At 41.4% G+C, this 13,055-nt stretch overlaps 2 protein-coding genes across 2 annotated transcripts in view; one reads left to right on the forward strand and one right to left on the reverse strand.

The window, feature by feature from the left end:
* The window catches only part of mesd (mesoderm development LRP chaperone), an 11,882-nt gene extending 7,115 nt beyond the window's left edge, over positions 1 to 4,767 (reverse strand). The window contains exons 1-2 of the mRNA XM_032536583.1: positions 4,547 to 4,767; positions 2,765 to 2,997 (exon numbers count right to left, since the gene is read on the reverse strand). Coding sequence (XP_032392474.1) covers positions 2,765 to 2,997; positions 4,547 to 4,699 — 386 coding nt within the window. The 5' untranslated portion in view covers positions 4,700 to 4,767. The remainder of the gene's footprint in view (positions 1 to 2,764; positions 2,998 to 4,546) is intronic.
* A 4,483-nt stretch (positions 4,768 to 9,250) lies between these two features.
* tlnrd1 (talin rod domain containing 1) lies at positions 9,251 to 12,774 on the forward strand. Its single transcript, XM_032536577.1, has one exon. It carries the CDS (start codon positions 10,985 to 10,987, stop codon positions 12,047 to 12,049), a length of 1,065 nt encoding a protein of 354 aa, XP_032392468.1. The 5' UTR covers positions 9,251 to 10,984; the 3' UTR covers positions 12,050 to 12,774.
* The last annotated feature ends 281 nt before the right edge of the window (positions 12,775 to 13,055 follow it).

Raw genomic sequence — 13,055 nt, forward strand, 5'->3', positions numbered from 1 at the left:
CATTTCAGAGAGAAATATTGTACTTTTTACTCCACTACATTCATCTAACAGTTACTAGTTACTTTACACATTAAGATTCTGCACACAGAACACATGCAGTTTATAAAATCTGATGTTTTATTATAAATTAAACTAGCTAAAAATATAACAGCCTACAAGTCCAGCTGAAATGATTAGACCAATAAACAACAAAACGTGAAGATTTTTACTTTACTTTTAAGTACACTTTCCTGATGACACTTACTGAAGTAACATTTTCAATGCAGGACTTTTACTTTTAACAGAGTGTTTTTAAAAGTGTGGTATTTGTACTTTTACTTAAGTAAATGATCTGAATACTTCTTCCACCGCTGATCATTGGGCTCGAGTCTCCAACATGATTAGTGTCAGTGCTGGGGCTCCAGTGTGTAACAGCTTGCAGCGATCCTGTCTGCAAACCACCAGGTGGCACTGTGCTCACTGCTCCAAAGCTTCACATCTTTCTACTGCACACACACAGGAACAAAGCCCTTCACATCTTTCTACAGCACACACACACACCGGAACAAATCCCCAAAGCTTCATCAGGCTTCATACCAAGTGTATTTCTAATAGTTGATAGCAGGGGTTAAACTCCTAATTGTTCAATTGGCTAGTCCAACTGACAGATAGGGCTGCGGCTTAACGATTATTTCCATTGTCCATTAATGTGTGGATCAGGTTCTGGATGAATGGATTCATTGTTTGGTCTCCAAAATGTCAGAAAATGGTGAAAAAATGTGAATCAGTGTTTCCCAAAGCCCAAGATGATGTCCTCAAATGTCTTGTTTTGTTCAAAACTCAAATATGTCACAGAGAAGTGAAGAAACTAGAACATATTAATATTTAACAAGCTGACGTCAGGGAAGTTTTTCTTCAACAAAAAAGAATCAAATTGCTTATTTTTTTTGTTTTGTTTTTAAATAGTTATATTAATTTAATAGCTAACAGCTAATCCAATCATTTTTGCAGCTCTATTGACAGATATGTCAACAAGCATGAATTGCCGACCAAGTTGATAAATTAACCTGGAGGGCGGGGGGGTCAAGTTACGAATCTGTTATTTATTTATGTTTTACTAATGAGCAGTTTTGGGCAAGATACTTTTAAAAAGTAATTAGTTAACTAAATTAGTTACTCAGAAATTATAAAAGTTACTAGTTACTTCAGAAAGTAACTAATGCATTACTTTCAAGTACATTCTTAAATGCTCAAATGGAAATTAATATTTAATGGAACTTAAAATATATGTGCATGTTCCGTTATTTATGATAAATCTGAATAGTATGATGAAATGGACACTTAATACAATACATTATTAACAGAAACAATGTACACACATCTAAACTCTTTTAATGTTGCTGTGGGACAAAGTGAGACTAGTCTCCAATCAGATGCCATGTACGTAGATATTATGTCTAGTGGATCCATACAAATAACAACATAGATATTTATTGCCCCTCAACAGGCCACAACTGGGCAAAATTAAATAACACATATATACACTCTTTGTAGTGCAAATAACATTAGTAGCCTGACGTTTATTTTTTTGGGCTGGTGTGTGTGTCGAGCCGGCGTTGTGTGTGTTTGTGTGGGATGGGGGGGGGGGGGGGGGGGGGGGTGTAATAGAGCGAGGGGAAGTGAGAAAGTGACAGCAGCAATAATCTTCGCAGCGAGTGCCACTTAGAGTCATAGTGCCTGTGTTTTTGACAACGGGGGGAAATTTTAGAAAGAAAAGTCCCCCCCCCCCCCCCCCGATTTCATAATCCCATACCTGTCTCTCGTTGACAGACGTGTTGTTTGTTATGTGTCCGTGCTTATGAACACCCGCTAAACTACCTCTGATTGGCTTAACATAAAATTTCTAAAAATTAGTAAAAAAAATGTCTTTGTCTCTCGGCTCAGGGATCAAGTTGGTCTGATGAGAAAAAAAAAACAGCTTTAATTATATTAACGCGCCACATTTTTTGGCAGTAAAGGTGTTATTATGATGGAAAGAGTAAACAATTTGATTACTCGTTACTGAAAAAAGTAACGCCGTTATTCCCATCACTGCTAATGACCACCTAAATATCTTCTGTTGCTACAGTATCGCCGACGGCGACTACATCCTATCCGTTTCCAGCCAAACCCATGTTAGGTTCTTCTTTATAAATTAAATAAATGTAAGACTGACTGACTTGTGATTTATTGTGATGGACTACGTATGGCAGTGAGCATGATCAGTCCACGTGCAGTAAAGGAAATTAATCTGTTATCTTCTTATTTGACAGAAATGTATGCATTTTCCTGTTATTTCTGACAATTTGATAAACACAAATGTCTTATGCTCGAGTAAAGTAAACCCCAGTTAACCAAACTGGTTAAAAAATATATATAATAAAAATTTAAGATTAGCATAATTCAAGTTTATGTTCTGCTTGTTTGGTAAATCGCTATTAAACACATTTAGAGAAGATTTTAAGTGCTATTTTTATTCTCAATTTTTGTCATTTTGGTGCTGGTGATTTTCCTTTGGGGCTTTACCTACTTATTATCTACCTACCTCTTTACTTACCTACCTACCTTTCAACCTACCTACCTACCCACCCACCCACCCATCTACCTACTTACCTTTCTATCTACCTACCTACCTACCTACCAACTTACCTACCTACTTATTATCTACCTACCAACTTACCTACTTATTATCTACCTACCTACCTACCAACTTACCTACCTACTTATTATCTACCTACCTACCTACCTCTGGATATCGTAGTTGGCGTTGAAGAGGCTGCCCTGCCACAGGCCTGTGATCTCCTCTGTCTCTTTCTCCGTGGGATCCCCCGACACGGTAGCAAACACCATCAGAGTCTTGCCCTTCTTGGACATCTTGAGCAGCTCTTCGGGCTTGGAGGGGTCCACCTTGGCAAAGTCGATGGGAGGGGGAGACCTCTTGTGCTCGGGGAGGTCCCCTTCCTCAATGTCATCGTCCTCCTGTGGAACACAAACACACACACACACGGGGTCCCCTGAGGTTAAGATTCTTACAAATAAATTGGCTCAAAAACTATGACATTAGTTTGAAAAAAGACAATGTGGTGCACATTCATGTAATTGCTGGTGCATGACAAAAAGGTGGATGTTCAAATAAGATAAAGTATTTTTTCCGCAGCATTAAGCTGTAGTGCGGACTTACTTTACTGTATTTTTTTTACTACAGTATTTATTTTTTACAACTGGTTACATACAATTCAGAGGTAACCATTAAGAGTTTACCAGTTAACAGTTGCATAATGGTAAAAAAAAAGAAAAAAAGATTGGACGATATTAACAATAAGGGATATGTGATAACGTTGAATATCACTTAGGATAAAAAGAAAGCGTTCTCAGTTCTTCTGCTTTCAGTATACTGGTAAAACAACAACCTGCTTTTAAACAAACTTAAATTGAATATAAAAGGCACTGCTAAAAATATTCATTTTCTTCTTTTTCTTTTACATTTTGCAGTTTTCTACTTATATTTTCCTTCAACAAAGTAAAAATACTAAGTGTCTTTCGCAATAATTTCATATTTTTATTCCTGCTCTACTGCTGTGCGTGGCTGACTGGTGTCAGCGTAGCATGAACGTGTCCTGATGCTTGCTGGGCTTCTTCTATTAACTCAAGCGACTGTTGGTGTGTATTTTTCGGGGTGGCAGTAGCTCAGTCCGTAGGGAGTTGGGTCCAGAACCGGAGGGTTGCTGGTTCAAGTCCCCGCTCGGACCAAAGTACAGAGTGTGGACTGGTAGCTGGAAAGATGTTCACCTTCTGGGCACTGCCAAGGTGCTCTTGAGCAAGGCATCGAACCCCCCTCAGCCACTCATTATTAATCTCTGCTAGTGTCCTGATGCTTGATTTCTTATATTAACTCAGGTTGTTGTGTTATCTCTGCTAGTGTCCTGATGCCTTCTCTATGCATGGCAAAAAAAAATGTATATATATATTTCTGATCTAGCTGTATGTATGGTGTCTATTTGATTGCTATGTGTTTATTTTTACCTGTATTAATGTTTTTTATTGGTTCTTCTTGCCATGGTCTAAAATCATCAGGCCAAAGGACTACGGTTGAAAATTAGCCGACTGGCTAACACTGGCACATTTACAGGCATGTTGATTAATGTGTGTTGTCCTTTATAAATAAAAAGACAAATAAGTCACAACCTTTGATATATGTTTTTTTTGTGCCAGTTTAGCCCTAAAGTGCATATACAAAAAATTACATTATAAATCCTATCTTCACAGTTGAAAAGGCATAGTTCCATCATAAATCATCATCCATCTATCTATAAATCCTGCACACTCTACTGTTGATATTGATACTGATCTCTGGTACTACAGTACCACACTCATTTCAGGATTTAGCTATATCTCCTAGGTTAGCAACAAATCCAAACATGGGGCTAAAGCTTAGAGTTTCAGTAGTTCCATGTTCCTGATGAACGATACAGGCTTAGCTAACGGCTAGGCTAACTGCTAGCTAAGGTCTGACGACTGACTCCGTTACCTCCCATTGTTCCAGGAGCCGTGCCATATCTGCGTCATTGTAGTCTCGGATATCCTTCTTTTTCTTGGGCTTATTTTGGTCAGTCGCTAATATACAAAGCAAATATGTGCACAGAAGGAGCAACACACACTTCCACCTGAAGTCAGACGCCATGTTTACAGATGGTGTATTCTCATTGGCTCTGGAGTCTGCCGGTCACAAGACGGGTGGGGCGTGTCAGATTTATAACGCCAACCGGAAGCAGGCACACAATAAAAAGGAATTTCAAAATAAAACCAGTATTCTTAAAATGTCTTAAAGTGGTTTTATTTATTGATAAAAACTCAAGTTTTGTATTGGGCATGTGTGTGTAGTTCGGGCCTGTTTGTAATGTGTGTAACAGAGTGTAAAAAACAAAAATGTTATTTATCCTTTAAGGGACTTCTTCTTCTTCTTCTTCTTCTTCTTCTTCTTCTTCTTCTTCTTCTTCTTCTTCTTCTTCTTCTTGTTTTCGTCTATGGCAAGCCATTTTAACATTTAATCTAACCACACTGCTATGTCTGTCATAACATTTTAAATATCCACATCACCTCTCCAAGTCAAAATGAATTACAGTATATGTCAAATATGTCCACAATAACATTCTTACCAGTATTCAAGATATCTACAACTAGACAAGGTTGTAGATAGGCTACTGGTAAAAAACTAAATGTAAGATATCTTTAAACCTTTAAAAAATGTATTAGCCGTTTTAACATTTAATAGCTTGACTGGATAATTATTATTATTATCTGTAATTTAATTATCCCTAGTCACACAGAACATTTCAGATATCCACAATGACAGTCTTCCTTTTCAAACTTGTGATTTCTAATATCTACAATGTCATTCATCCTAGGACAAATTATGTCGCTTTGCTATTCATGTGTTGGGCTTTCAATTTCAGATATCCACAATGTCATTCTCCCTTTCCAGAATTGACATTATAGATATTATCTGCAATTGAATTGTTAGTAGGAAGAACTACAATTAAAAATATCTACAATCCGATTGTTACCGTCATCATTTTAATTCAAGTTCTCCAAAAATGTAAAACAGATATCCACAATACATTTGTGGAATATTTACAACTGCATTGTTTCTAGTCATGATTCTATAGTAGCAGATATATGAAATAAATATTTGTGGATATCTGCAATTAAATTTGTATTAGGCAAAATGTACTTTAGATAGTCAAAATTACTTTGTGGTTATTGGGAATGGTTTTCGCTCTGGGTCAACTGAATGAAAAAGAAATCAAACCATCACTATTGAGAGCATGGCGATTAAAAAAAATCTGGTTCATGCAGGATGTCCCGTGTGACGTAAAGTAATTATTCCAGTGACATTCTCTACAGAACAGTTTAAGCACTGGTCTTTCACTCTAACTTCTCAGGAACCTCAACCGAGTGGTACCAAAGCAAATAACTCAAGGTGCTGCTGGTTTTTTTCCTTTGGTGCCCCCCAAATGCACAGAATTGAGAATAAAAATAACAATTTAAATCCTGTCCAAATGTATTAAATAGCAATTTACCAAACAAGCGTTGAACAAGCAGAGCATAAACTTGAATATGAACACCAATCTAAGTTTTCAGAGTCTAAGAGTCTGGCTGTACTGGACTCTCCCAGTGATTTTAGCGGTAGTATTTAAATATAACATTTTTTAATACGGGTTTCATTTGCCTTGGCCGTGATAAAGCAAAACATTTTGTTTACCAAATTGTCAGAAATAACAGAAAAGTGCATATACAGTACATTTCTGTTAAATAAGGTAATATAGACTCATTTCCTTTACTTAACATTGACCGATCATGCTTACTGCCGTGCGTAGTCACCACCCAGAGGCCCATTCTGAGTCAGTAGTCTACGTGATCCGCAGGTATACACAGTATACCCACTAAGAAAACTCCAGGATTTCCATATACCCACTTAAAAATGTGCAGTGACATGTACTACATACTTTCCATTATATTTTTGATATATTTTGAATTGTCATCTGTGTTTTTTCTTTGCATAGGCTAAATGAAGGGATTTCCACCATTAATTGGTGGATGAAGTGTGTCAGAATACAGGAAATAAAGTCTTTGACGCTCAAAATTTCCCAGGGGGGGGGACACCCAGACGTCCCACTTTGATAGGCCATTCTGGTCCATAGATTTATATAGTACAGTGTACCTGCTAAAATACATTAGACTACACCACTGCCTCTACTATCCATGACTTTTGCTAATGGCACACTAAAAAAGAGCGAGTCAAGTTCAGTAGAGCCGTGCCGTGCCGTGCCGTGCCGTACCATGCAGTGGAAATGGGGGCAAAATAAACCTCAAGCACAATGAAATTCTTTTTTGTACACTCTCAGAAATATCTGAGTAACAGTTGTATGATTGTATATTTGAACAGAAATTCTCCATAGAACATGATTCACAGTTATATTTCTGTTTATTTACATTGAGAATTCCATAACTGGACATTTATCTGTGCTCCAACAACTAATGTAGTGAGCAACACTGTCAAATAAAGAGGTACAATACAAGTCCCTTTTTGTTCCCTAAGGTACAAACTCAGCAAATGTTCCCTTAAAAGTACAAAAATGTATCTTGAAGGTACAATTAAGGAACTTTTTTTAGCCACTTAAAGGTACAATGGCTTTGTCACTGGGGCGGTACCTTAATGGGACAAAATGGTACCTTTTCTACAGGTTGCACCTTGGTTTAAGGTACATTATTGATCCTCAAAGGTATAAAATTGTCCCTCAGAAGGTAGAAACAGGTAAGGTACAAATTTGATCTTCTTTTCCAAGGTACAACAATGTACCTATGAGGGTACCACCTCAGTGACAAGCTTTTGTTCCTTAAAGGTACTGTTTTGTACTTTCTTTTTTGACAGTGTGTATACACTAAAATTTGTAAATCATTGACCAGATTAGCGAGACTCAAAAGCCCTAAAAATGTGTTCAAAGTGTTGAAAGAATTTCTGAGAAGTGTTCCCAAATTGGCAATTTCCGACTAAGATATGTTTTGGACATCCGGAATGATAAAACCCAGGTTGGTTGCTTGGTAACAACCCCTTTTTTTTCTTGGTAGGAGGTTGGGATGAACACACAGAGTGAATGTGAGTGCTGGGACTGTCGGAGGGACTTGCAGCTGCACAGCCAGGGCACCGTGCCATTGGGTGGAGTTGGCCCGAGAGGAAACAGCTCCACACTCTGTCAGCTAGGCTGATCTCCGAGCCACACAAGCCCCTGAACTCTGCTGGCCTTCACACCAGAGGTGAAAGAAGTATTTAGGTCCTTTACTTAAGTAAAAGTACTAAATAGCCTGTTACAAGTAAATGTTATGCATTAAAAATTTTACTTAGGTAAAACCGTGAGTATGTAAGTATCATCAGGATCATATACTTAAAGTATTAAAAGTACAGTAAGTCCCTCCCATTTTAGAAACTGGAAACAACCCAAACAGTTGTGTGATTAATGGTCTAATCATTTCAGCTGGACTTGTAGTTCAATATATTGTTGGCTAGTTTAATTTGGATTATAATAAAAAAATCATATTTTATTAACTTCATGAGTTTTGTGTGCAAAAACCTTTTTCTGCACACACAACACAAACAAATTTAAACAACAAATTTGGTGTTGTTTAGTCTTTTAGACATTTTGGAAGAAAGTGATGTCAATTCTTTGAACAAAATGTTTAAAAAATTCACTTTATTATCTATAATTCTATATCAGACACACAAGATGGTCAGTTATTTACACAATGTCTGCCTTTCAGCCTGCTCCGTTTCATTCTGCAGAGCAATGGTCTGAAAACCCAAAGAGATTTTTTTTCAATTTTTTCTTCATTGTAGGATTTTATTTGATATAACAGGTTAGACATGAAAAGGGAAGCGAGAGGGAGCATGACATGAAAAAGGGCAGCAGGTTACAATTGAAACCACGGCCGCTGCGGCGAGGACTGAACCTCTGAACACAAGGCGCACGTTTTTCAAAAAGGGACAGAACAACTTTGGGTTCAGCCGAGAATGGAGGAGTCAAGGAGCTATCAAATAAGGTCCATGAAATGCAGCCATAGTCACACAGCAAGGTCAGCAAAGCATCTTAGCATATCTGCTACTCAGGTGTCTCTGGCTGTGTACTGTCACTAAATAAACTGGGAGTGAAGTGAATGTTCATTATTTGTTTGTGTGTGGCTTTTAAAGGCATGATGTAACCTAGTACTTTAGCAGCACTGAATTTGAGTAAACCTTCACATTATAATGTTATAACTGTGAACGACTTTTTGCTAGGCTAGCTATAGCTAGCTACAGTGATGTTAACATCACTCAACTAGTGATAGCAGCTCTTTAAATCCTGGTCCAGTAGAGAAGACAGTTGTTGTACCAGTGCTTTGTGTTGATATTAAAGCCAAGGTGCTACTGTGTGCATCATTTATACTAAGACAGAGCACTAACAAAACAGTTTCCAATGCATGCAACTACTATTTTTATACATGCCCCACCATGTTTTAAATGTAGCATAATCTAAGCTCTGATTCAGGTTCCTAACACCTCCAAATATCCAGAAAGAATATCAAGGACATGGCCTCAGGGACCTAGTTCCGGTAGCTCTGGCCTTGGCTGCAAGCTGATACATTGGGGGGGGGAAACTCTGCTTTTATTTTGAATTCACAAGCTTCCGGTGTCATTTTAGCCTGCTGGGCTAGCGGCGCCGCTCGCTTGACGTAACAGGGATATGTCTCATGGCAGGTTAACAGCCAGTCCTGAAAGTAAAAGCAGTCGCAAGAACTCTTTGGGGCTCAATGGCTACCGTGCAACTACAATCTTCCCTCGCGACGTCGTTAACGTGAGACAACAACCAGTTCATAGACAGGGTGGGAAGTTAATTTGAAGCGAAGAGGCTACTTGTGCTGTTCTGTTGCTACAACTTTGCTCAGTTCAGCAGCCGCTCAGCCGCGACCACACCCTCCCTGCTTCCTCATAGTACTGTAGCGGGAGCGCGCAGCACGACTTTGAATCTCTGGGAATAACGGCCACTTCTTCCAGCTACGTTTACAGTTTCGTGACCGTGGAACCCCCGAAGACAAGTGAGTTAAATGTTCAAAGACCACCGACTGGTATGGATATAAAAAACGAGTCCCCACAGAAGATATGCGGGAGTACACAATATCTGGTCCCGAGTTAAGACGCGGAGGAGGAGGAGGTGGAGGGCGGACACACGGACGATGCATATGGAGTCGAAGCGACCGGAGCAACTGCTAGCGTCTAACCCAGGGCTCTGTTTGAAAAAGAAGAGATTGAAAGTGGATTGAGGGTGGATTTGGCTTGTTGGAAAGTCGCCCTCGTGGTGGTGTTTACTTGGGAAAATTCATGGAATGATGGTGCTGGAGGGAAACACATGTCTTCCCGCTGTCCAGAAGAGCTGCCCAGGTGCCCCGTGTGTATCCAGCATGAGTCCGCCAGGCCGGTCACACTCAGTGGGAACAAGTCGGACAAGATCTCGGTGCTGTTTCAGGCTACTTGCTCTGACGCGAGTGGACACAAAATGATATCCTATTGATTGTAGTCACACAAAAAAGACGTTGAAGCCATTGACTAAATGTTGAGGTGATGTTTGCTTGGCTATAGTCCTCAAAAGACCCCAAGAAAAGGCATCTAACTACAAACCTAGCACAGAGTCAGTTCAGCAGATGTAATTCCAATTGGGAACTTGTCTTAAACAATTAAGGAGCTTTTTGACATAATAATAATATTCTCAATCTGCACTTTGCCTTTTTAGAAGGCATCTTGGTGGCACTGCAGTTTGTGTGTGTTTTTTTCTTCTTTTTTCAACATCCTGTGAATTCTTTTGTTCCATGAAAAAACCTGGGACTACAATGACAATATTTACTTTAGGATTATGTTGTTCAGGGCATTTTAAATTAATGTGTTAAGATAAGAGCATATAGCTTATTACACTGATCACTCTGACATCGTGTGGGGCTTTGATTTGACTGTGTTACATTGCAGTTTTTTTTACTAATAACCGTGGCAGGTAACTGGGAATATGCCAGATCATAGTTTAGACCTGTATTATGGTGTATACGACACACAAATTAATAATGGGGATGTACTTCAAACATACGTAGATGCAGTTATTGAGTTATGCTCTTTCAACATGTTTACATTGAGAATACATGTCCTGTGTGTCGGCATACAATGTTCAGTGGGTTACTTATACTCTGAAGGATTTTAAGGAAGACTGTTTGGCCAGTTGTTATTTTAAAAGAGTTTGTAAAAAACAAAAAAATAAGCAGGGCGGGTGAGGCTTATCTCGGAAATGTCTTAAACAGGACAATGCAGTGTGCCGTAGCGGAAAACTATAAATAACTGAACTCCTCCAGAAGAGCAGTTTGACCCTCACCCCCCTATCTCCCCCTCCTTATTATGGCTAGTGGTGGCTCGGGCAAATCGGCCAGCGAGGGATCGAGCAGCGCGCCCTGCGTCAGTGTGCAGCAGCGGAAGCGTCTCTCCTCCATCTGTGACACGTGTAAGAGCAAGATGCAGCTGGTGGCCGACCTGCTGCTGCTGTGCAGCGAGACGCGGCCCGTCATGACGTCGGAGGGCGTGGCGGTGGCGGACACCTTCGACCAGTGCCGTGACACAGTCATCGCCCGGACCAAGGAGCTGTCCATCCTCACCCACGACATCCAGAGCCAGCTCAACATGGGCCGCTTCACGGAGGTGGGCGACCGTCTCCTGGAGATGGCCGACCTGGTGGTGTCCCTGACCGAGTGCTCGGCCCACGCTGCCTACCTGGTGGCCGTGGAGACGCCTGGCGCCCAGCCCTGCCAGCCTGGCCTGGTGGACCGCTACAAGGTGACCCGCTGCCGGCACGAGGTGGACCAGAGCTGTGGCGTGCTGCGGGTCACCCCGCTGCCGGATCTCACCCCCCAGCTCCTCCTCGAGCTCTCGCAGAACATTTCCACCAGCCTCAAGAACCTGACGGACATCTCGTCACTCGCCAGCGAGCGCACCCGCGACCGCTTCGCCAAGGAGCAGTTCAAACTGAGCGTGAAGAGCATGAGCACGAGCGGCACGGCCTTCCTGGCGTGCGTCAAAGAGGTGAAGACGCAGCCCAGCGAGCTGACGCGGAGCCGCTGCGTTCTGTTCAGCACCGCGCTGGTCCAGGCCGTCAGCGCGCTGGTCGGGTTCGCCACGGAGCCACAGTTCCTGGGCCGAGCGGCAAGCATCTCGGCCGAAGGGAAAGGGGTACAGACTGCAGTGTTAGGGGGGGCCATGAGCGTGGTGTCTGCCTGCGTCCTCCTCACTCAGGGCCTCCGGGACGTGGCACAGCATCCCGAGAGCAGCTCCAAAATGGCAGACTACCGCGAGCGTCTGCGAAACTCGGCGTGCGCCGTGTCAGACGGCTGCACTCTGCTCACTCAGGCACTCAGAGAACGCTCCTCTCCCAGGACTCTGCCGCCAGTCAACTCTCATTCTGTGAATTAGTTTAGGAAGGGGCCACAGTGCCCTCTGTCCTATTCTGACGTACCAAAGAGACTCACTTGGGTTCTCCCTGTTCATCAGGTTTAGAGTCAGAGCTAGGGCTGGGTACCGAATTCAATACTTTTTAGGCACAGACTGATTTGTCACCTTTAGTATCGAGTAACGGGAAATGCTTCAATACCAAATTTTAAATTTTAAACTAAATCTCAGCATCCGTGACCCAATCAGGAGGCAGCATGCTTCTACCAATATCAAATAATGTTTTTGATTGGCTGTCTAATGTTAAACGTCATAGAGACACGCAGGAAAAACTTTAACGTTGTTATGAACAGGTTTACTTGGTAGGAGCTATAAAAAAAGATTTCCTCTGGAATTTGTTTTGTTAAAAATGGTATTCATTCAGGGACCGGCAGGGTTCAAAATTCCCCACTCTCCGTCCACCAGTCAAATGGCTAGTGAATGTTCAAATTTCTTCCAGCAACTCAATACATTACCATTGTTTATTTTTGGCTTGTGAGTGAAGCCAATCTACCAGCCTTTTGCATATTTTTACCAGCATTTGGCTTGTGAATGGTGCCAATTTTGAACCCAGGTGACCGGTATCAAAGTCACGGTACCGGTATCGCTGATTTCTGACCGATACCCAGCCCTAATCCGAGTAACATCAAAAGAAGGCTGTCTGTGGGTCTGTTTTTTTTAATGTGGTTGAAGTGTGTTTTTAAAATGCAGATGGGCAGGGTTTTGCGTCGCGCTGGATGTGGCTCAAACCTTTTTGTTTCAGAACGGACCCCCTGAGCACGCCGGGCCCCGCTGCAGGTTCAGCCGCTCACACCAGCAGACAGCAGCCTTCAAACCTGGAACGTTTTACCTCAGTTTTCAGCTCCGGTGAAAACAGCAGCCTTGATGATGGATGTAGCCTCGCTGTGTGAACCTACAGATGGCTGACTTACTCGATTACATGTGCTTTGTGAGATTGGAAGAAGAGTGTTCTGAGTGTCTCAATGCTTGT

Source organism: Etheostoma spectabile, chromosome 15, assembly GCF_008692095.1.
Source record: "Etheostoma spectabile isolate EspeVRDwgs_2016 chromosome 15, UIUC_Espe_1.0, whole genome shotgun sequence".
Taxonomy (NCBI): domain Eukaryota; kingdom Metazoa; phylum Chordata; class Actinopteri; order Perciformes; family Percidae; genus Etheostoma; species Etheostoma spectabile.

Bases quoted from the DNA above. Each gene is read 5' to 3' on its own strand.
- tlnrd1 (XM_032536577.1), top strand. From the start codon at position 10,985: ATGGCTAGTGGTGGCTCGGGCAAATCGGCCAGCGAGGGATCGAGCAGC.